Raw genomic sequence first — 24108 nt, 5'->3', positions numbered from 1 at the left:
TTTCCTTTAATAAGTTAATACCTGTTACTTGTCCATTGTAGTCTTTCTTCAACTGGAGATTAATTATGTCTCCAAATATAAGTCATTAAATAGTTACATTTCAGTGCTTTTATAAAGGTTTTAATATATATAATGTGACTCAGAATACCAATAATTTTTCAGCTTTTTCATAATAGACTTTTTAAAATTAATTTTCTTTTCAGTTATCATAAGAGTAAGGTTCAGCTTTGTGCTATATTCTCTATAGTAATTGTTTTTGAAGTGTACTTGAAAGATTTTTCTAAAAGGAAGTATTGATGTTACAGATGTTTCTCTGGAGTAATGTTGGTAGTAGCTGATTTACATAAAACTTTGTTGAAGAAGTAAATAGGAATTGCCTTGGGATTTTTCACTAGCCAGACAATTGGAACATTTTAGAAAATATTTTGTTCTTCACCTTCCTCCCCACTCCCAGAACCCACCTCTATTTGGTAAACCCTACTGGTATAAAGAATTTGGGGGGCAGTTCCCGTCGTGGCTCAGTGGTTAACAAATCCGGCTAGGAACCATGAGGTTGCGGGTTTGATCCCTGGCCTCCATCAGTGGGTTAAGGAGTTGCTGTGAGCTGTGGTGTAAGTCACAGACTCAGCTTGGATCCCTGGCCTCCATCAGTGGGTTAAGGAGTTGCTGTGGCTGTGGTGTGGGCCAGCGGCTGCAGCTCCAATTAGACCCCTGGCCTGGGAACCTCCATATGCTGCGGGTATGGCCCTATAAAGACAAAAGACAAGACAAAAAAAAAAAGAATTTGGGGGTTTTTTTTGGAGGAAAAGAGAACTCTGTAAAGTATACCTAAAGTACATATTTCCTCATAGACTAAGGTTTACTCTGGATTGAAGCCAAGGCTCCATTATACCTCCTCTGTACTTGCAGTGACCTGGAATAACACGAATGATTATTTCGAAACTTCCCTTGAATCTATCTTCCCAAAGTGCTGTGATAGTGTAGTGATGCTTTTAAGCATAAAAGCCTATTTAAAATTTAGTCCCAGGACACAGTGGGAGCCCCAGTTCCACAGGTGAATATGATTCTAGCATCACAAAAGGATACTACAGCATATTCAATAAGAGAATGCTCAAAGACTCCAATAAAATTGTAATGGATTATTTTTTGCCTTTATAGTTAGTTCCTGTTTCTCTAATCACAACTTGTTCTTGTTTAATTGGCCATGAACTGTTAACAAACTGCTGCTAAGATACCTCCTCCTCTTTGGTGGAAGGAATGTCTTTAAGCCTTTACTTTCACCAAAGGAATGTATCAAAGATGTTTGTAAAGTTCTGTGAAATATAAAGAATTAAAAAATATCAGAGTTCCCGTCGTGGCTCAGTGGTTAACGAATCCAACTAGGAACCATGAGGTTGAGGGTTTGATCCCTGGCCTCGTTCAGTGGATTAAGGATCCAGCGTTGCTATGAGCTGTGATGTAGGTCGCAGACGCGGCTTGGATCCAGCGTTGCAGTGGCTCTGGCGTAGGCTGGTGGCTACAGCTCCAATTCGACCCCTAGCCTGGGAACCTCCATATGCCGCAGGGGTGGCCCAAGAAATGGCAAAAAGACCAAAAAAAAAAAAAAAAAAAGAGTCTTAAGTTCATTAGTATTTAAGAGCCAAAATACGCTGGCCTTGATTTATCTTTTCAAAATATTTGAAGTCAGACTGTTAATTTTATTAACAGAGGCCAGAGAAATGGGGGAGGAGAAGTATTTTCATTTCTCTCCTCTCCTTCATCTTTTTGATGACAGTCCCTTAAAGAGGTCATTAATATTTCTGTTTTAGTTTGAGTTGTATGACCTTTGGCCACCCTGATTTTACTCCACTAGAAAGCAGAGCTTGATTTTCACTGGTTTAACCCAGTCTATGAAATTAACACTCTACCTGAAGAATAGAATATTAATCAGGAATTTTGCACAGGGGATCAGAGATTAAATGGAATAATCAGTAATAGTAGACACTCACTTGGTCAATAGCTTTTCCTTTTATTTGAGGAGGTGTAAGACTGGTTAGACATGTGGATTTCAAGTCAAAGAATAGACATAAATCCTTTTTCTGTCACTGTATGATCTCAGGAAAATTGCTTAACCCAAGTCTGTTTATATACCTGCAACCTGAGTATTACATTACTTACCTTATCAGATTGTTGGGTGGGATAAGTATGATCATGGCAGTGTCTGTTTGACAATGTCATGCAATGTTGCAGACTCCAGAGCTTGGCTTTGATCTGAGCTCCAACTGTTATTAGTTTTCTGAATTTAAGCTAGATACTATTTTCTTTAATCTATAAAATTGAGAATAAGAACAGTATTTCCTTATAGAGTAATTGTGATAAATAAGGATTACAGAGTACTAGCGTGTAGTCAAGACTTAATATATGTTAACAGCTGAGTTGGTGATGTGGCTGTAATAATGAGGATGATGATATAAAACCTTGACATAACTGTTCTTTAGAAAAATACAGATGCCTTCATTGAATAAATCCTGCATCAGAAGCCCCAGAATATTTATTAAAACACAAATTGCTGGGTGCCAGCCTTAGCGCTTCTGATTTAAAAGGTCTGAGATGTGGCCCAAGAATTTGTATTTCTAACAAGTATCCAAGAGATGCTGATGGCTCTTCATCTGCGGATCACACTTTGAGAACTAGTGCTGTAGATAAACCGTTCCATAATCCTAAAGGCTTGTGAAAAAAGGAGTCTGTCACTTACGGAAAAGTTGGCCACTTCCCTCTTCTTAGACTCTTGAGCTAAGGTTGTACACTTTAAACATGTTTAAAATTATTTATTAAAGTTGATTTATAGTGTTGTGCCCATTTCTTTTTTATAATGTTTTTTATTTTTTCCATTATGGCTGGTTGATAGTGTTCTGTCAATTTTCTACTGTACAGCAAGGTGACCCAATCACACATACATATATACAATCTTTTTTCTCACATTATCATGCGCCACCATAAGTGATTAGTTATTGTTCCCAGGGCTATACAGCAGGATCTCATTGCTTATCTATTCCAAAGGCAATAGTTTGCATCCGTTAACCATAAATATCCAGTCCATCCCACTCACTCCTCCTCCCTCCTGGCAACCATGGGGGGAAATCTGTTCTCCATGGACATGATTTTCTTTTCTGTGGAAAGGTTCATTTGTGCCCTATATTAGATTCCAGATAGAAGTGGTATCATATGGTATTTGTCTTTCTCTTTCTGATTTACTTCATTTAGTATGAAAGTCTCTAGTTCCATCCATGTTGCTGCAAATGGCATTATTTTGTTCCTTTTATGGCTGAGTAGTATGCCATTGTGTATATATACCACATCTTCTTAATCCAGTCATCTGTTGATGGACATTTAGGTTGTTTCCTTGTCTTGGCTCTTGTGAATAGTGCTGCAATGAACATTGGAGTCCATGTGCCTTTTCGAGTCATGGTTTTCTCTGCATAGATGCCCAGGATTGGGATTGCTGGGTCATTTGGTAGTTCTATATATAGTTTTCTAAGGTACCTCCATACTCTTTTCCATAGTGGCTGTACCAATTTACATTCCCACCAAAAGGGTTCCCTTTTCTCCACACCCTCTCCAGCATTTTGTTATTTGTAGACCTATTATTGATGGCCATTCTAACTGGTGTGAGGTGGTTCCTCATAGTAGTTTTGATTTGCTTTTTCTCTAATAATCAGAGATGTGGAGCATTTTTTCATGTGCTTGTTGGCCATCTGTATGTCTTCTTTGGAGAAATGGCTATTCAGGTCTTTTGCCCACTTTTCAATTGGGTTGTTGGCCTTTTTGCTGTTGTATAAGTTGTATAGTTTAGAGATTAAGCCCTTGTCAGTTGCATTATTTGAAACTATTTTCTCCTATTCTGTAAATTGTCTTTTTGTTTGTTTTTGGGTTTCCTTTGCTGTGCAAAAGCTTGTCAGTTTGATTAGGTCCCATTGGTTCATTTTTGCTTTTATTTCTGTTGCCTTGGGAGACTGACCTGAGAAAACATTTGTAAGGTTGATGTCAGAGAATGTTTTGTCTATGTTCTCTTCTAGGAGTTTGATGGTCCAATTTCTTCTGTACAGCAAATTGACTCAGCCATACATATCTATACATTATTTTTTTATATTATTTTCTATCATGGTCTATCCCAGGAGATCGGATATAGTTCCTTGTGAAAGGTTGTACACTTGATATAAATGTGTGGTCATGTCAGATAGTTTTCATATTGTCTTCATCAAGGTAACATCTTAGGAGTAAGGTGAATCACATATTAGTTGTCAGTTTCTTTCACATCTCTCTTTATATAATAGACATTAATTTTGAACTTTTCCCCTGTTGGAAATTATCTCATGTTCCCATGGGAATCTTTTAAACAGTCAATCTGATGCAAAATCAAGAGTGATGATTGACTTTTTTTTTTTTTTTTTTTTTTTTTAAGGCTGCACCTGTGGCATATGGAAGTTCCCACGATAGGGAGTGAGTCTGAGCTGCAGGTGCCAGCCTACACCACAACCATAGCAACACCATATCCGGGCCATGTCTGCAACCTACACCACAGCTCGCAGCAATGCCAGATCCTTAACCCACTGAACGAGGCCAGGGATCTGCATCCTCATGGATACGAGTCAGGTTTGTTTACGCTAAACTACAATGGGAACTTCCAAGAGTGATGATTGACTTTAAACCTGAAATTTACTGATGTTTACAGTGTAAAAAATAGGTGTATTTCAGTTAACTTGTTAGGCACTTTTCTCAGAATATGCATTGAAGAAAAAGGGGCTATATAATTAAATAGTATCTAGTTTTTCTTCATTGGAGTTTAGAAAAAAAATATTTTTTAGCTGTCAGTTGACTAAGACTTTTAAGTTGAGTAAAATCAGAGTTCTCTTGTGGTGCAGTAGAGTTAAGTATTTGGTGTTGTGAACTGCAGTACCTCAGATTGCTACTATAACACAGGCTCGATCCCTGGCCCTGAAACTTTGACATGTTGCTGGTGTAGCCAAAAAAAAAACCCAATAAATTGAGTAAAATCCATTTCCTCCATCACTTATTTGTAGCCAAACAAAAATCATGTTTTGTTTTTGTTTTTTCTATTTAAGATGTCTGGCTGGGAATTCCCATTGTGGCTCAGCGGTAACGAACCTGACTAGTATCCATGAGGACTCAGGTTTGATCCTAGGCCTTGCTCAGTGGGTTAAAAATCCAGCATTGCCGTGAGCTGTGGTGTAGGTTGCAGACACGGCTCAGATCTGGCATTGCTGTGACTGTGGCGCAGGCCGGCAGCTGCAGCTCGGATTCAACCCCTAGCCTGGGAATGTGCATATGCTGCAGGTGTGGCCCTAAAAAGCAAAACCAAAAAAAAAAGTCGGGTTCTATAGCATTGAACACACTCTAGCAGCTGCCTTGATTTATATTTAATATGTCTTAACTTTTCCCTGAAGATCCTTTAGAATTCATTTTATAGAAAAAGTAGAGTATATGTGAGTGTGTGTATACAAAGAAAAACAAAGTTTCTTAATGTTAAAAATAGTTCTGAAACATTCTATTTAATGGTAAATTCTGTTTGCCCAAATAGCACTCTGACTAGGTATTTGATCCTATAAAATTGAGTTGATCTCTTTGGGCAGTAGTTCTTGAATCTATAAGGTCTGAGGTTTAAACTATATCATTTCTAAGGACATTTCAAGTCCAATGGATCTCAGATGTTTTATATTTTCTTGTTATAAATGGATTTTTTGGCAAGGTGATCCGTATCAGCTGTTTATCCTAAGCTACAATATTTTTATATCTAGCCCACAAATATACCATTAGAATTAGTGAATGTCTTTAAATTAATATGATACCTTCTTAATATCTTAAAACAAGTGTGGTTTTACTGAAGCAGATACCACAAGAACAGCTTTTACAACCTCAGGAAAGTGTCACTGCAATTCTCTGGATATATTATTGTTTGATCTCCAAAGTTAGGACAGTGGTGATATGTCTTTAATCTTGTTACTTATCTCAATGGAGTATTTGTGTATTAGGTTTACTTACTAGGTGTTGGCAGTGAGAATAGAGAGGGTGAGAATAGTGGTGTGAAATTGATTGAACTTGAAGGAAAGGCAGGAATTGAGGGAGTGGTGAAGGGAAGAAGAGGATGGTGAAGTAAGAAGGCAAGTTAGATGTTATTTGAAAATTCTATTCTTGTTCCATAGCATGAACTTCAAAGGAGGATTTCCACTTCCGATAGTGAATTTGAACCCTCTCGGGACATACAGCTAAATAGTGGGTAATTAGACATTTGGAACTGGAACTAAGTCTTAGGAGTCATCAACAAATGAGTAATTGTTAAAGCTGCAGATGAGAAGGATATCATCCAGAAAAAAAATAGGATAGGAAGACAGGAGAGACATGGCTCCAAAACTGTCCTTTAGAAGTTACTTTCATGGCTCAGTGGTAATGAACCCAACTGGTATCCATGAGGACATGGGTTCTTACCCCTGGCCTTGCTCAGTGGGTTAAGAATCTGGTGTAGGCATGAGCTGTGGTATAGGTCACAGATGTGGCTTGGATCCCATGTTGCTGTGGATGTGGTGCCGGCCAGCAGCTGCATCTCTAATTTGACTCCTAGCCTGGGAACTTCTGTGTGCTGTGGGTGCAGCCCTAAAAAAAAGATTAACAAAAAAAAAAAAAAAAAAAGATTTGTCATTTAAAGATTGCCACTTCAGAAATTTGAGGGAGATACAGGGAAAGATACGAAAGGAGGAGATAAAACCAGCAGAGAATTAGCACAGAAGTCAAAGGAAGTGCAGTCTAAGTTGCAGGCAGTGATTTGGCAGTGCAGGGCAGAGTTCCACTCGATTAGGACCTGAGAGGCCTTTCAGCCTAACACAGTGGGGTTCACTGGTAATTATAGGTGGACTGTTGGTAAAGGAAGGGCAGTGTGAAATAGTTTCTCAAATGAAAGGAGTTAGATTTAGTGACTTTGGCCAAAATGCCTGATCGCAAGAATAAGAATAACAAATATTTGGTTCTCCTGCATGAGGAGAAAAAGGATTAGCATAATCATTTCAGAAGGATGTGGAGTTAAGAATTTTTTTTTTCCTAGAATGTATGTGTGGGAGTAAATTGTATGTGTACTTAAATGAAAGGAAGGAGTTAGGGAAGAAAAAAGAGAATAGAAGGAAGGGATCAGCAATGGAGCATTGTGCAGGAGGTGGGAACGTTGTAAGGAGGGAGGATGGAAACAAATTAGCTACTTCCTCTGAGACAGGAGCGAAGGATAAAAATGGGTTTAGATGCAGATAGGAGGAGATGGGGGAAGTCTTTGCCAGTTTATTTCAATGTTTTTCTGTGAAGGAAAAGTTAGATCATTCTTTGAGAGGAAGGACAACTGAAGAAATCAAAGGTTCGAACAAAGGTTTGGAACCACCGTTCGGTAAAGAGAAAGAAGAGTGAAGTGGGGGTTAGTAAAATTAAAGAATACTCAGCACTTCAGGAGCGTCATGAGAGTTGGAGCTCAAAATTATCTTCATAACACTAACCAGCATGTTTAACGTATTTTCTCCCATAGCATTTAGTAGCTTGGGCATGTGAGAATGGGGACTGATGATATGAAATCAGAGATTGGCAAGATGGGTGTAAGGAAACTTGAAAAGGGGGTTGATGCTGGTGAGAATATTCTTCAGGTGATTGGCTTTCTGTTGTAGGCTAAGTATGGAGAGAAGTAAAGCCAGGTCGAGCCTGACAACATAGTGTAATAGCAGAAAGTCAAGAAATGTAAATCTCGGTGTTCCTGTCGTGGCGCATTGGAAACGAATCCGGCTAGAAACCATGAGGTTGTGGGTTCGATCCCTGGCCTCACTCAGTGGGTTAAAGATCTGGCATGGCTGTGCACTGTGGTGTAGGTTGCAGATGTGGCTCGGATCTGGCGTTGCTGTGGCTGTGGTGTGGGCTGTCAGCTGTAGTAGCTCCAACTTGACCCCTAGCCTGGGACCCTCATACGCTGCAGGTGTGGCCATAAAAAGCAAAAAAAAAAAAAAAAAAAAAAAAAGAAAATGTAAGTTTTGATGAGGTTGAAGAGCAGGTGGAAAGGGAGAGGAATAGGAGGTAGGGAGGCAAGGAGGTACAGCCACAAGCCCTCTAACCCAGTAGTTGATGAGTTAATCTCAAGTCAGTGAATGTAAAGACTTTTTTTTGGAAAAGATTCTTTTAAATGTATCAATTAAAATTCAACAATATTGTGTTTGATTTGTTTACCAATATTTTGATTTAAAGCTGAAGCCTTTTCTTTGAATATGAATCTGTTAACTGGAATTTCATGTTATCTTTCTTACATAAATCATACCAATAATTGATTGTCCACAATTTCCCAAGTTTTTTTCTTTAAGTAAAGCTAACTCTTGGCACCCTGCCCTCCTGCTACTGCACATACACCTGAGAGTAGGCTGGTGATATCACCCTGAAAGCCTGGCCTGGAGTGAGGGTCAACATCATTTCCTTTCCATGTGATTCAAGATATTTACGGGGCTTTTGCTTTGTGGGGAGGAAGGGCGTTTTCCTGCCACTTCATAAATTAGTGGAGAGAAAAATCTTTTTTAACATTGAATAATAAATTTATTTCACTATTACATAATTTAAGGTATATGGATTACTAATAGGATTCAGGTTAGAACAAATGCAGGTTTCGATCACCCACAGAATTTTTTCTCCAACCTTGTGTTGTAAAGAGAAAATTCTTTAGAAGCACTTTCTGAATCTTAGATCAGTGCCCAGGCTCCTTTTTTATAGTGGTGTCACATCTGTTAGTTTTGGCTTCCTGGATACGCTCTTAGATTTTAATATGCAAATTTGTTTCAATTTGACTGTTATTTTTCTTTTTCGGATTATTTTGGTATAGGGATATGTGAGTTTTATTTTCTCAAAATAAGGATGGAGAGGTGATATAAGGAGATTAAATCTCAGTCTTTATATTTTACACTTTTTTTTAAATCTGTGATCAAAGAATATATTATTTGATTTTTTTCCTTAAACATTTTCTATAGAAGTGGCTAGCCATATTAGTTTAGGAATCTCTTTTTTAAAAAAATTACCCTCTTTTTTCAAAAGATCCACTAGGTATTTATGGTGTAACATATATACCTCCATGCTTTCTTTTTTTGTGTGGGGTTTTTTTGGCCTCGCCTGCGGCATAAGAAGTTTCTGAGCCAGGGATTGAACCCACACCACAACAGCAAACAGAACCACTGCAGTGACAACACCAGATCCTTATGCCACTGAGCCACAAGGGAACTTGCATGCTTTTTATTTTGATGTTTGATTTAAAGGTATAAAATGTTGGTTTTATCAAAATTAGAGATTTTAAGGAATAACTAAAGTTGAATGTTAGGAAACCAAGCATAATTTAAATTAAAAAACTAGATATTTGGAATATGTTAAATAAAACAAGTTTCACAGTGCTATTTTTAGCAGACATAAAATTTCCAGAAAGTTTCACACAATGCTTTTGGCTACCTGTGGGTAGCTGGAATAGTTGAGGGCAGAGGAGTTTCATTTCCCTTAGGTACTCTTGGAACTCTTTCTTGTTCTCATGAGCACATATTAATTTTATTTTCTAAACTCCTTAAAAAAATCACGCTTTGGGCTTTTTGTTTTCATTTTAAGTATGATGTTAAGGGTAACTTAAAAATGCATTTTGTCCAATATAGCTGATATTTGAGCTTTTGGAGGAAAAGCTGGCTGTGTTGAGATACAGGAATTGTTGCAAACTCCATCCCTTTCTCCCTTCTCTCCTTAGCTTGCCTCTGAGAAGGTCTGGCCTCACTAGAATCAACAGTTCTAACCTCCCCAACACCCTATGCATCATAATTCTTATTTTATCCCAGGAGGTGATAAGAACCAGGAATCAAACTACTGCTCCTTTTCCTCTCTCTTTTAATCCTCGTCTGCTTTTATCCTCACACTCAGATCAACAGATTCTGGCAAATCCTTGGTTGCTAATCCTATTGAAGCCCTTTCAGGATACCAAGGTGCTTTGTCTCTGTTATCCTTTCCACTGAATCAGGTCTTGACCAACTTACTGTTTAGTTGCTTGTTCAGTCAACCTTGATTATTTTCATTTGGTTTGGCCTTTCTTGGAGAAAAATTTTCCTGATTTATGGAAACCAAATATGAATGCCTCATGGTTTCTTACTGCCTGCTTAAACTTTTTCTGGGTAATTAATATGGTCCATAGTGGATCTTGAAATAATTCATTTTGGATACTGTCCCCTAGTAGGATTTGACTGCTATAAAACAATTTCATGTTGTCACTTAATGCTACAAACTATTAAGTCATTGGCTCTCAGTTAATAGAAACAATACGTCTGAAAGAATGGTTTTAAAAGAATGAACTTAAAGGTCAAACTGGAGGTTCCATTTACATAATCGAAAAAAGTGATAATACGGAATCAGGAAGTAGCCTTTTGATCTTTAATAGCTTGTGGAATTTGTAACATTATGGTTCTATTCGTTAACATATTTAAATGTGAAGTAAAACACAGTACTATAAAACCAGAAGCTTTAGAAAAGAAAGTTGGTCTCACCACATTAATATTTTCCATATTTCTTCCTAGTGCTTCTTCATGTGTAATACTTTTTTATAGAGTACGTAAATTATCATAAGCTAGATACCTTCTTTTATTGTCCTTTTTTCTAGTTGTAAGCACTTCCCTGTATTACACATATTCTTGTTTTTATTCGAGGAAATCTTATGTTCTTTCGAGTTGACAAACCATGACCGTACTCAGCCACTCCCCTGTTAAAACACTGATGTTTTCATTTTCTTCCCTAGCCTAGCCATTTCAGTTGTGGTTTTATTGGCCAGAGATTGCAAGGGGTCCACCAAGCTGCTCTTAAACAGTCTGGTGCTAGGACTTCCCCTGGTTCACAGGTTTATCAAATGATTCCTCATTCTGATTTCTGGCAGTCAGAAGAATGCCAACATGAGCTTCATTTTAAATTCTATTTTCCACTGGGTTAATTTAAACTTACCTTGATAGAAATAAGAAAGGAAATTCTGTGAAGAGAAATATAACTATCAGGCAAGAAAAGTTGAAATACACTAATAACATCATTATATGTAATATATTATAAAAATATTTGATTACTTTCTAAATGACTCCTGAAATTGAAAAGTATGGCAAATAAAAAAAATTAAGACTTGTTGAAGATTTCTTTCTCTTTCCCTTCCTACCCTCCCAAACAAAAAATAAGATCTTGTATTTTTGATTCATCTCCTTTTTCTTAAGTAATTATTTGAATATATTTTATTCCAACCAATTAATTGCCGTATAAACCTAAAAGTTTTTGTTCTTTGAAACTACATTTATAAATTGTGTTATGTTTGCATTTTTAAATTGTTTAGTTTCAGCTCATTTTCTTGTGAGTTGTTTTGCTTTAATTTTTTTCTCCTTCAAATTTCATTCTTTAAATAAGTCTTTGACTCAGGTTTGAACTGAAATATAACCATATGTCCAAAATAAGCCTACATCAGGGTAAGTTTTAACTTTTAGATGATCTTATGTATTTTAACAAAAGTATAACTTTTTTTTATCCCTACTTCCCCTTCTTTTTTTAAAGGAATCAGCAGGCGGGGATCTTCAGTCTCCTTTAACGCCAGAAAGTATCAATGGGACAGATGATGAAAGAACACCTGATGTGACTCAGAATTCAGAGCCAAGGCCTGAACCAACTCAGAATGCATTGCCATTTTCACATAGGTACAGATTCAATTCAATCATCATGATTAAGTAAAATATGTAGATATGGAAACTTACTTGGTGTTAGATAAACCTTGCGAAGTTACAACCCTAGTGAAAAATCCAGGTCAGATTTTTTTTTAAACTGTTAACCTCAGGAGAGTTTTAATAATTTATAGTTTATAGTTGCCCAGATGGCCTGAAATAAACATTTCTATTATCTTTGTAGAAAAAGGGCTGTTGACCAAATCACAGTACAAATCGTTTTTCAGGGAAACAAAATGTCATTACAAATCTCTTTTACTTATTCTTAACCCAGCACCTAAAAGGCCCTCTTTGTTCACCTGGTTTCCATTTTCACATATGTTTTTGAGGGCTATAATTTTTTTTAAGTAGGCTTCCTACTCTGAAATTAAGCTTCTCCATACTGTTAGAGGTGATCTCATTGTATGATTTGAAAGAAGGATGCAAGTTACCGGAGTAACTTGTAGCATGGACCTGTTAATGCTAATGTCAGATTTATTTTTGCACACCAACTAACAGGAGATACATCTTCACATGCTTCTGAATTTTAAAGAATTTGATACTTTAAAAAGATGCAGTTTATCCTAAATGTGTTCCAAAGCAGTTACATAGATTATTGTCCATATTGTGGTATTATTAGGATATAAGGAGTTCTGTGAAACTGCAATATTGCAAATGTAAACAAATATGTCAGTTGTTGTCTTAAAGGTAATTTTTATCCTTCTTTGGAAACTTTTGACCTAGGCAGCTGTAGCTAAAATTGAGAAAACAGTTTCCCTTTGTTATGCATCTCTTTTTGGACCAGTTCAAAAAAATCAAATTCTTTAGCATTTTCAGAAGAATTGTGAAATGATACATTCCAAACCTTTTTTTGTGAGGATTTTAATTTTGATTGAATTGGTTGAATATTAGGGGCACAGAACTAAACTTATTAGACACTAACATTGAGGGACCTCATAGTGAGGCTGAGGGAGAAGAAATTAAGGTTTTTTTAGGAATGAATGGGGGGGAAACTCTTTGACTATAAGGCTATTCTAGTTCCTTAAAATGCCAATAATTTTGCATAAAATGGCAAATTTTGAAATTATCATAGAGTTCATACTTTAACTGTTGTAGTATAAATATATTATCTTTTCTATAGCTATAAATGACCGAACACAAACATTTTTGGTTCCTCCAATCTCAAGGCTATATATTTACATTGATTTGTAAACCTAACTGGTTTTTAAAAGACACAGTTACTGTTAAAGAGCAATGTGATTCATTTGCACTTTAAAAAATATTTATGCTGGGGAAGGAAAATTTTCTTTCCTATTAAATTATATTTAACATATCCAATTAATAAATAGATGTAACTGCACTGAACATAATTATAAACTTGATTGCTTTGACTGACCCTTAAACGAGACATGTGCATTGAATCCTGTAGCATTAAAAAATAAGAACTTTTGTATTTATCATTTGTAAAAGCTATTTCTAGTTGGTACACCTCAAATTTTCTGAGTGTTATTTTGCTGATCTTAGTATTTGGAGTTATTAACTGCAGTTGGTCATCTTCTATTGATTTTCTGTTCTTGGGAGTCAAATAGGAATTATTTACTTTGATGTCAAGATACAGCTTCTTTGACTACTGGAATATATAGATTAGCCAAGGAGATATTTGAGTTCCGAAAATTTAACAAGTCAGTTTAAGCTTTTAATTATATTAAAGGTGTTATATAATTTTAGTTTTCATATTATTTAAAAAATACCTTAGCTTACTCTCTGAACTTGTTTTGATTTCATATCAGTCAGTATTAAATGAATGGTCACCTAGTTACTTGACTGAAATCAAGACTTCTACCTGAAAGACAGAGTATTTTATAGCTAATGTCAAAATATCAGTTCGAGGAGAGCACAGAGATGGCATAATCTAGGATTTTTCACACTGTGATGATTTGAAACCAACTAGGGTTATTCATGGCATTCTGAAAAATGAACTAGAATAAAATTAAATGGGAAGCACCAGAATAAAACCCACATTAAAGGCAGAAACTGTGTTTCACTAACATACATATTTAATGTGTGTGCTGGCTTATAGGGTAAAACATCAGTGACGGCACCTGAGGAGACTAAATCCCAGAAGTTAGATGATTTGTTCTAGGTCACATAATTCTCGATAACAACTTTAGGACTACAGCTCAGCTCTTTTGATCTGGTATATACTCTCAGTTAGCTAATGGTGCATTTTAGTCACATCCCCAAAACAAGCACATGGTTGTGTCAGGAAGTTAATAACTGTTCCTATTTTAGGAGAACTATGTAGAAATACGATCAGTGTGCGTAAAGTAGAGACACAAATATTAAAATCATTTCTATTTAAATCTGAAACTCAGAAATGTTTAAACTTGAGAAACTATCCTTTTTTCCCCATGGCAATGAAAACATTTAAAATCCATGTTTTTAAGGCTTATTTATACCATTTGCTTTTGCCTTTCTTCCTTGGTACTTATTTCAACAAAAAAAGAATGAATAGCAAAAAAGATATTTTGCAGTACTCCTCTGCACTGGTTAATACCATTTTCCTGCTAAATTAGGAGTGAAATCCCTAGAATATCTATGTGACCTTGGTTTTTTTCCTTTTAAAGGTGGAAGGATAAAAGGAAGGAACAGTGACCTAGTCACTCAAGTTAATTAAGAGTTGATTGTAGTAATAGCTCCATAGCAAGCCAGCTTGTGCTTTTCTTAAAATTCAAATTTTATACCCAAATTTTATTAATTCATTAATTGATATACCAGAAGAAGGCACTTATTTTCATTTTGTCCTGAAAACTTTAGTAACATTTTTATAGTTTATTTACTCTCTATAAGCTTTGTTTATTTTTTATTTTTCGAAGTATTACTTTCCCTTAAAAAGAAAAGGAAGATTTTTTTGTTAGTCTTTAAACTTACATAAATGTTCATGTGTATTTAAAAGAGAATACTATAATGCACTCCTGTGAACACATTTCCCCACTTCAACAGTTAGGAAAAAACGGCCAATCTTGTTTCATTTCTCATCCTACCCACTCTTCCACTTTTGTATGATTTTTAAAGCAAATCCCAAACATGAAAGTTCATTCATAAATACTTTTTAAAATTTCTTTTGGACTTTTAAAAAACTTATTTATTAAGCTAGTAAAACTCTTTATATTCTATGTAATTCACTGGCATTATAGAGTTACCTTTATTCTTTTCTTTGATTTTTAAAAATTATGCTGCTAAACTAAATTTTAAACATATGGGCTACTCAGTACTCCTTAGTCAAGCGCTATAGTAGTGTTTTGTGTCCTTATCATAAACTATGCAAAAACATTCTCATTGACTAAGTTTCAATAAATTAACGCCTTTTTTTAGTGCTTTTATTTAAATGCTTTTAAAAGTCTAGGGATATATACAATAGAAAGATTGGGAGGATAAAATGTTTACTAATTTCTTTGGGGAAATGGTATTAAATTTTATCTAAATTGCAATTTTTTTCTTTAAAATTAATTTTTTGGAGTTCCCTGGTAGCCTGGTGGTTAAAGGATCCAGCATTGTCACCACTGAGGCTTGGGTCACTGCTGTGGCGTGGGTTTGATGCCTGGCCCGGGAACTTCCACATGCTGCAGGTGGGGCCAAAAATGATAATACTTTTTTAACCTAAATGGTAATATCCTTTTGGGACTGAGCAGGTATGTACTCTGAGCCTCTAAAGTGTCCAGGGCATCCTTTGAGACTTTAGTTTTAGATTAGCCATAGGGCTGACCCTTGAACAACACAGATTTGAACTGTGATTGTCTGCTTATTTGTGGGTTTCTTTTGATAGTAAATATTATAGTACTGTCTGATCTGCAGTGGGTTGAATTCATGGATGTGGAACCATGGATATGGAGAACCAGCTGTAAAGTTATGCATGGTTTTTTGACTGCACAAAGAGTCAGCTCCCTAACCCTCTGCATTGTTCAAGGGTCAACTGTAAATTAAATAAAATAATTGCTATATGCTAGCATATGTAAATGGGGGAAGGTTTTGTTCTCTCATTCCAGGGAGGAGGTGTTTGCTTCATAGTATCAACTGTATAGTATTCTGGAATTTACATTTGTGATTTCTTAAACTCTGCAGCTTTAAAAAAAGATTTAAAGCTATCTAAAATCCTCTTGGAAATAGTTAATGTCATAATATCCCAGTGTTGTGAGAATGTCATACTGAAATGTAATCCTGAAAACTGAAACTTTTTATTTTGTTCATTGTAAATTTATGATCCTCAGGTGTACAGTAATATGTTGACAAATAACTGCTTATATATTTTTGAGAGTTGAGAGCAGATAGATATATACAGCAGTAGTTCATGAAGCTATTTTTGTACTGATGAATTTTAACAACAATTTGATTACCTTAATGGAGAATAGGCTATTTTGAGCACCAATTATATTTAAATCCTTCTAATGTTTAGATAATGTATTCTCATGGTGCTGCTAGAATTTATGCATTTTGGGGGTACTGCATGCATCTTCTATTCTGTAAAGAAATTTTTCTGCCATTCTGTGTGTTTCCAACAGGTATTCATTAAAGGATGTATGTAGAAACATTACTCCATAGTATATTGCTTTTGCTTTAAGTCAGTATAACTAGTTTTACCATAATCTGGGTGGGTTCAGTCCATTTGTATTAAGTAAATTTCTTAATTTATTATCAGAGTTTCCCAAAGCCACTACTTTAAAATTTTGCCTAGGGGAGTTCCCATTGTATCTCAGCGGGATAAGAACCCAATATCGTGTCCATGAGGATGTGGATTCAGGCTCTGGCATTGCTAAGTGGGTTTAGGGTCTGGCATTGCCGCAAACTGCATCCAGCATTGCTGTGGTGTAGGCTGGCAGCTGCGGCTCCAATTCAATCCCTAGTCTGGGAACTTCCTTATGTTGTGGTTGCAGCTGTAAAAAGAAAAACAAACTGTGACTAGGGATTTTTGTGTAATTGCAAAACTAAGTTTCATTGAAAATTTTACACACATGTTTTAGTTACATGTTAAAAAAACAAAGTGTTTTATCTTGAATCAGATACATTTTGTACTTACTTTGAAGATTATACAAGCAGGAAAAAACCTGTATGACTGTTAAGAGCTCTGGGGTACTATATTCTCCATAGCAGTGCCATTTGTCTCACTTTTTTTATAGATGGTAAGCAAAACTTTTTAAGATTATAGTTAAGAATTAAAATAGAAATAATTTCTATCGATAACTTGTTTGGATAAAACTGTATAAAGATGGGACTTGATATCACAGGAAGCACTTCATTGTTGATAAACTTGCAAATGTAAAATTGAATTTGTAGGATATTTGTAGAATTTGTAGGATTCCCCTTTTTGTTACAACTAAAATTGTCTTCAATATTGTTATTCTTATACCATAGAACCTCCGAAATTAGAAATAGTTTTTTAAAAAATTAATTCGAAGGTTGAAACAGTTTGTGAGAGATCACAGTGCAACAATTTGGAGAGTTCAGAATTTCCTTTACCATAATTCTGAACAGATAGCATTTTATAAGAGGTGCTATGGTAATTTGGCAGTATGTATATAGGTCTGCACTTTCTAGGAACTAAGAACTAATTCATGTATTTTAAAACAAGATGCACTAAAAAATAATTGACTAAGAGTATTTACTTTATTAGCTTTTTATATATGTATACTTAAATTTCCTATCTAAATTTTTTAAAAACCAACCTCTGTTCTATTTTAATGTCCTCTAAAAGAAGAAAATATAGAAATTTGCTGAAGCATTTTGTCAGGAAGTATCACTTAATATAGGTTATGTGCAAGAAGAAAAATACTATCCATGTGAGATAACGACATTACTAACCCACCTCGAGGAGAGATTGGTCCCTTTCTCTTCTTCTCTTCTGCCTTACCATTGTAATTAATGGGAAGAATTTTCATCAATCCATCCCTGGTGATTGTTAATTTCTGTTTTCAGGATGTCCATCTTGGAGTTAGGGGTATTTTCATTCACAGTAGAGCAGATTGATTTTAGATTTATCTCTTCCCTGTGGAGGGCTTTTAAAAATTCCCTTTTCCCCTTCATTTCTGTTCTTTGAAGACCATACTGGGGATTCCACTGGAAAGGAGATGTATGATAAGGACAGTTGTAATCTAGGACTTAGGGAAAAATATTTTTCCTTCGGATTTGGCTTTCTGTCTTTCTCCTTAATAGAATAGTAGGAGACAAAATGAAGGTATGAATGTAGGCAGAGGCCAAGCAAGCCACATAACTGTGTGAAATTTGTGGTATGTATGACAGTATGGAATTGTGAAGTGTTTGGTAAGGTGAAATGTAGAAGGTTCATCCAAAGATACTGAACTTTTTTAAAAAAAAATAAGTCCAGATAGAGAGATGAGGATTACATGACCCATCTGGTTTCTGGTCTGGACTTTCAAAAGGAATCTTTGTGATTTATATACGGTTTAGCCCCAAGTAAAGAAGTTAAGCAAATTCCCAGCTAGTAATGTTTGTTGTCATAATTCCCTTATAAATTCATGGTAGTGGCATTTGGGAGGATATGATTTGGAGATTTGGAATCTGGGATATTTGCTCTTTCATGACCTGTTATTCTGATAACTGTTATTAGTCCTCTCATACACAAAAATCTGACCATGTCACTTTTCTCCTTGAAATATTTCAGTGGCATGATGTAGGTGGACCAATCCATGGTCATCAAATGAGGCTTCCCCAGTGTCATCGCTTTGTGATTCTGTAGTAGTTACTTGCAATTGCTTGTAGTCCTCCACTTACAGCCAAGCAACCATATTATTGCATCTGAAAGTCTTTGCCCTCTAGTTTTTGGAGTGTTCTCCCTTCTTTTTAGAGTGGTTGTGTGCACATGTATTCGCAGACATGATCCATACTTCCTTGCACCCCACTTGTGTCTCTAATCTGATCACCAACAACTGAACCTCTATGCATCCTTATAAGCTTCAGCATCATCTCCAGTAAGCTCTCTCTTGTGTCCTCAGACTGAATTATTTGTCTCCTCTGTTAAATCCCTGTTCCCTCCAAACTGACATATACAGGTTAATGTTAGCATCTTACTCTCTCCTGGGACAAGGATTTTTTTATTCTTTTGTATCACTGGTCCTTACTACAGTAGACATTCATTAAACATAAGAAAGAAGCAGTTTCCCTCACAGAAATCGAGTAACTCCTCTGAATGCCCTAGGTGTATGCTTCAGTCAGCCAAAATCATACCTACAGGTTCATAAGACCTTGAGGCCAAAATATAATATGTTATATACTTTGAAAAGCAGTCATTCTTGGAGTTCCCAGTGTGGGCTCAGCAGCCTGAGGACCCAGCATTGTTTCCATAAGGATCACTGGCCTCAATCAGTGGGTTAAGGATCTGGCATTACTGCAAGCAGTGACATAGGTCACATATGCAGCTTGGATCCCATGTTGGTGTGGCTGCGGTTTAGTCTGGCAGCTGCAGCTCCAACTCTACCCCTAACTTGGGAACTTCCATACGATGCAGGTGTAGCCATAAAAGAAATTTTTAAAAAATGAAAGAAAAGGGAAGGGAAGAAAATGAAGGAAAGAAAGAAAAGGAAAAAAGAAAAGAAAAGAAAAAAAAAGAAAGAAAATTACTCTAATTAAATACTTGAGTCAACTGACTACTTTATCTTCAAAATTTCATTGTTTGTATAAACAATTTTTTTTTTTTTTTTGCTTTTTAGGGCCACTCCTGTGGCATATGGAGGTTCCCAGGCTAGGGGTCTAATCGGAGCTACAGCTGCCGACCTGCGCCACAGCAATGCCAGATCCAAGCCAGGTCTGTGACCTACACCACAGCTCGAGGCAGTGCTGGATCCTTAACCCACTGAGTGAGGCCAGGAATCGAACCCGCAACCACACGGTTCCTAGTCGGATTCGTTTCCGCTGTGCCACCACGGGAACTCCCTGTATAAAGAAATTTTAAAGATAGTTTTATTAATAAACAATGTTAAGTACCTAAATAATGTGAAAGATGCTAAACTGTGTGTTTTCATTTTAATAGAATCACTTTTCATCCTTTTCTTGAAGATAATTTTTCTTTTTATTTTAAAAGCAGTACAGAGTAATTTAGTGATGTATAGTCACGAAATTAGGCTATATTTATATTCTGTGTTTTTAAAACAGTTGTAACCAAACTGTTTTTAAAAATTTCATCTCTTAAAAAGCTCCGAGTTCCCTTCATGGCTCAGCAGTTAATGAATCCGATTAGGATCCATGAGGCTGCAGGTTCAATCCCTGGCCTCAGTCAGTGGGTTAAGGATCTGGCATTGCCATAAGCTGTGGTGTAGGTCACAGACGTGGGTTGGATCTGGCTTTGCAGTGGGTGTGGCATGGCCAGCAGCTGTAGCTCCAATTCGACCCCTAGTCTAAGAACTTCCATGTGCCACAATGCAGCCCTAAAAAGCAAAAAACAAAACCAAAAACAAAACCAACCAGCCAATAAACAAAAAAAATTCAGCACAAGTGCTTATTATGTGACTCAAAGAACTGCATTAAGGGACTATGGATTTTTTAAAATTGAGAGTTGTACTATGTGTATTTGGCAGAAGTAGAGCCAGGAGCCAGTGCTTTGCTTTGTGAGATAACACATCAGCCTCCCATTTCACATAGAAATAAGCTGACAATTAATTCACTGAGACGTATTGAAAGTAGTCCTGTTTCCGGACTACCTTCCTTGAAGAGTGTGTAAAATGTAAATACGATTAAATAGTTTGGCTGTTTAGATGAGCCATATTTTCAGTGCAGACAGAATAGTTAATTTTTATGACTGGTCTAAATTGAAGTCTAAATGTTATTAGAACTTTGGAGATAAAAGGAATTTCCACTGCTAAAGAGTCCTGCCGCTTGATTTTACAGAAACGGAAACAATTCCAGGGAAGAGGTATTGAGCCTCACTATTTGCTGAAGGCTAGAGTAGACCAGAGAGGACTCCAGTCAGTGATCATTAGGCTCCATCCTGGTGGTAGCAGCTCTCCTGCTCAACTCCAATAGCTTTTGTTTTCTGTGACACTTTTCAGATACTCATTGTCTCATTTTTTTAAAAATTTATTTATTTTTGTCTTTTGTCTTTTTAGAGCCACACCCAAGGCATATGGAGGTTCCCAGGCTAGGGGCCTAATCGGAGCTACAGCTGCTGGCCTACGCCACAGCAGCACCAGATCTGAGCTGTGTGACCCACCACAGCTCATGGCGATGCTGGATCCTTAACCCACTGAGGAATGCCAGGGAACGAACTCGCAACCTCATGGTTCCCACTCGGATTTGTTTCCACTGCATCACGATGGGAACTCCCAATTGTCTCATTTTGTAAAGTCATTATTCAACACATATTTACTACCACGTGCTAAATCCCCCTGCTAGAGTCTTAGCTTCTGGCTGAGGCTCGTTGGTACACCAATACTGTTTCTAGTTAAGATAAAGGAATAAATGTGTTGTGTGAAAAAATCTATATATCTGCTTTTCCTGTCACTGAGATGATAGAAAGAGGTAAATAAGTTGGTGCAGCTTGATCATTAGCATCAAAAATATACCATATACTGGGCAGGGCTAACAAAGATACCAATATGAAGCATAATTAGTTTACCTTTTTAATTCTAACAGAGTCTATTTAGCTATTAATATTCCCATTAATATTGTTAATAGCAGTTTTATTGGGATATCATTCACATACTTAGACAATTCACCTATTTAAAGTGTATAATTCAGGGAGTTCCTGTCATGGCTCAGTGGTTAATGAATCTGACTAGGAACCATGAGGTTTCTGGTTTGATCCCCGGCGGCCTTGCTCAGTGGGTTAAGGATCCGGCATTGCCGTGAGCTGTGGTATAGGTCGCAGACGCGGCTCGCATCCCATGTTGCTGTGTCTCTGGCATAGGTCGGCAGCTACAGCTCTGATTGGACCCCTAGCTTGAGAACTTCCATGTGCCGTGGGTGCAGCCCTAAAAAGACAAAAAATAAATAGATAAATAAAAATAAAGTGTATGTTTCATTGATTTGGGGCATATTCACAGAGTTGTGCAACCATCACCTCAATTTGAGAACAGTTTCATTACCTCCCCCCAAAACCCTGTACCCATTTGTAGTCACTTCCCTCTTCCACTTCACCCACTTCCCACCTCCCCCTACTAATCTTCTTTCTTTCTCTGTAGATTTGTCTGTCCTGGACATTGTATATAAATAAAATCATATAATTTGTGGTCTTTTATAACTGGATTGTTGTATTTAGTGTGTGTTTTCAAGGTTTATCCATGTTTTGGAATGTGTCAATACTTTGTTTTCTTTTATTGCTAAAGGACATTCTTTTAACCCACTCACTAGTTGATAGACAATTTGTTTCCACTTTCTGGAAGTTCCATCATTGTTATGAAAAATGCTCGGTGAGCATTTCTATATGAGTTTTTGTATGGATGTATGTTTTTAATTCTCCAAGTTTTTACATAGAAGTAGAATTGTTGTCATATGAAAATTCTGTTTAAACTTTGGGAGGAACTGCTAGACTGTTTTGCAAAGCAACTGCACCATTTTAAAAAAAATTATTATAGTTTATTTACAATGTTCTGTCAATTTCTGCTGTATAGCAGAGTGACCCAGTTATACATATATATAAGTTCTTTTTCTCATATTATCTTCCATCATGATCCATCACAAGTGATTGAATATAGTTCCCTGTGCTATACAGCAGGACCTCATTGCCTATCCACTCCAAATGCAGTAGTTTGCATCTACTAACCCCAAGCTCCCAGTTCATTCCACTGCCTCCACCTCCTCATTGGCAACCACATGTCTGTTTTCCATGTCTCTGTGTTTGTTTCTTTTTGTTTGTGCCATATTTTATTCATTCCACATACAAGTGATATCATATGGTATTTGTCTTTCTCTTTGACTTACATCTCTTGGTATGAGAATCTCTAGTTCCATCCATGTTGCTGCACATGTCATTCTTTTGTTCTTTTTTATAGCTGAGTAGTATTCCATTGTGTATATTACCACATCTTCTTAATCCATTCATCTGTCGATGGACATTTAGGTTGTTTCCCTGTCTTGACTCTTGTGAATAGTGTTGCAATGAACATAGGGGTGCATGCATCTTTTTGAATGAAAGTTTTGTCTGGATATATGCCCAGGAAGGGGATTGCTGGATCATATGGTAATTCTATATTTAGTTTTCGGAGGTACCTCCATAATGTTTTTCGTAATGTGGTTTTTTCAATTTATATTCCCACCAACAGTGTGGGAGGGTTCCCTTTTATCAACACCCTTTCCAGCTTTTTTAATTTGTAGGCTCATTAATGATAACCCTTCTGACTGGTGTGAGATGGTACCTCATTGTAGTTTTGATTTGCATTTCTCTAGTAATTAGTGATGTTGAACATTTTTTCATGTGCCTGTTAGCCATTTGAATGTCTTCTTTGGAGAAAGGTCTGTTTAGGTCTTTTTCAGTTGGGTTGTTTATATTTTGCTGTTGAGTTCTATAAGTTGTTCATATATTTTGAGACTGAGCCCTTGTCAGTTGCATCATTTGCAATTATTTTCTCCCATTCCATAGGTCGTCTTTTTTTTTTTTTAATGGTTTCCTTTGCTGAGCTGCACCAATTTAAATTTCCACCAGTGGTATGTAAGTGTTCCAGTTTCTCCACATCATTGTCCAAACTTGTTATTATCTGTCTTTTTTATTCTAGCCATCCTAGTCGGTGTGAAGTGGTATCTCACTGCAGTTTTGAGTGTATTTCCTTGATGGCTAATGTTGGGCTTATTTTCATATGCTTATTGGCTGCTTGTGTACCTTCTTTGGAGAAATGACTATTCAGATCCTTTGCCCATTTTTAACTGGGTTATTTGTCTCTTTGTTGTTGACTTGTAAATCTGTATATTCTGGATATTAACTGCTTATCAGGTAAATGACTCAGATATTTTCTCCAATTCCATGGGTTATCTTTTCACCTTGATGGTGTCCTTTGCAACACAAAAGTTGTTGTTGTTGTTGTTGTTTTGTCTTTTTGCTATTTCTTGGGCCGCTCCAGTGGCATATGGAGGTTCCCAAGCTAGGGGTCCAATCAGCCTACACCAGAGCCACAGCAACGCGGGATCCGAACCGCATCTGCAACCTACACCACAGCTCACGGCAACGCCGGATTGTTAACCTACTGAGCAAGGGTGGGGACTGAACCCACAACCTCATGGTTCCTAGTCAGATTCGTTAACCACTGCGCCACAACGGGAACTCCCGAAAGTTGTTGATTTTAAGTCCCATTTACATTTATCTTTTTTTCCCTTCTTTGTTGCTTGTGCTTTTTGTGTCCTATATAAGAAACCATTGCCTGAT

At 36.6% G+C, this 24108-nt stretch overlaps 1 protein-coding gene across 3 annotated transcripts in view; it reads left to right on the top strand.

The window, feature by feature from the left end:
- Positions 1 to 24108, top strand: part of HOMER1 (homer scaffolding protein 1) — a 137180-nt gene that overhangs the window by 57990 nt on the left and 55082 nt on the right. For all 3 annotated transcript variants that reach the window (XM_021077838.1, XM_021077830.1, NM_001243811.1), the window contains 1 exon segment: positions 11605 to 11744. In XM_021077838.1, the coding sequence (XP_020933497.1) occupies positions 11605 to 11744 (140 nt within the window).

The sequence above is a fragment of the Sus scrofa genome, chromosome 2, assembly GCF_000003025.6.
Source record: "Sus scrofa isolate TJ Tabasco breed Duroc chromosome 2, Sscrofa11.1, whole genome shotgun sequence".
Classification (NCBI taxonomy): domain Eukaryota; kingdom Metazoa; phylum Chordata; class Mammalia; order Artiodactyla; family Suidae; genus Sus; species Sus scrofa.
Note: the sequence above shows the minus strand (reverse complement) of the source record. Positions and strands in the feature narration are given on the sequence as shown.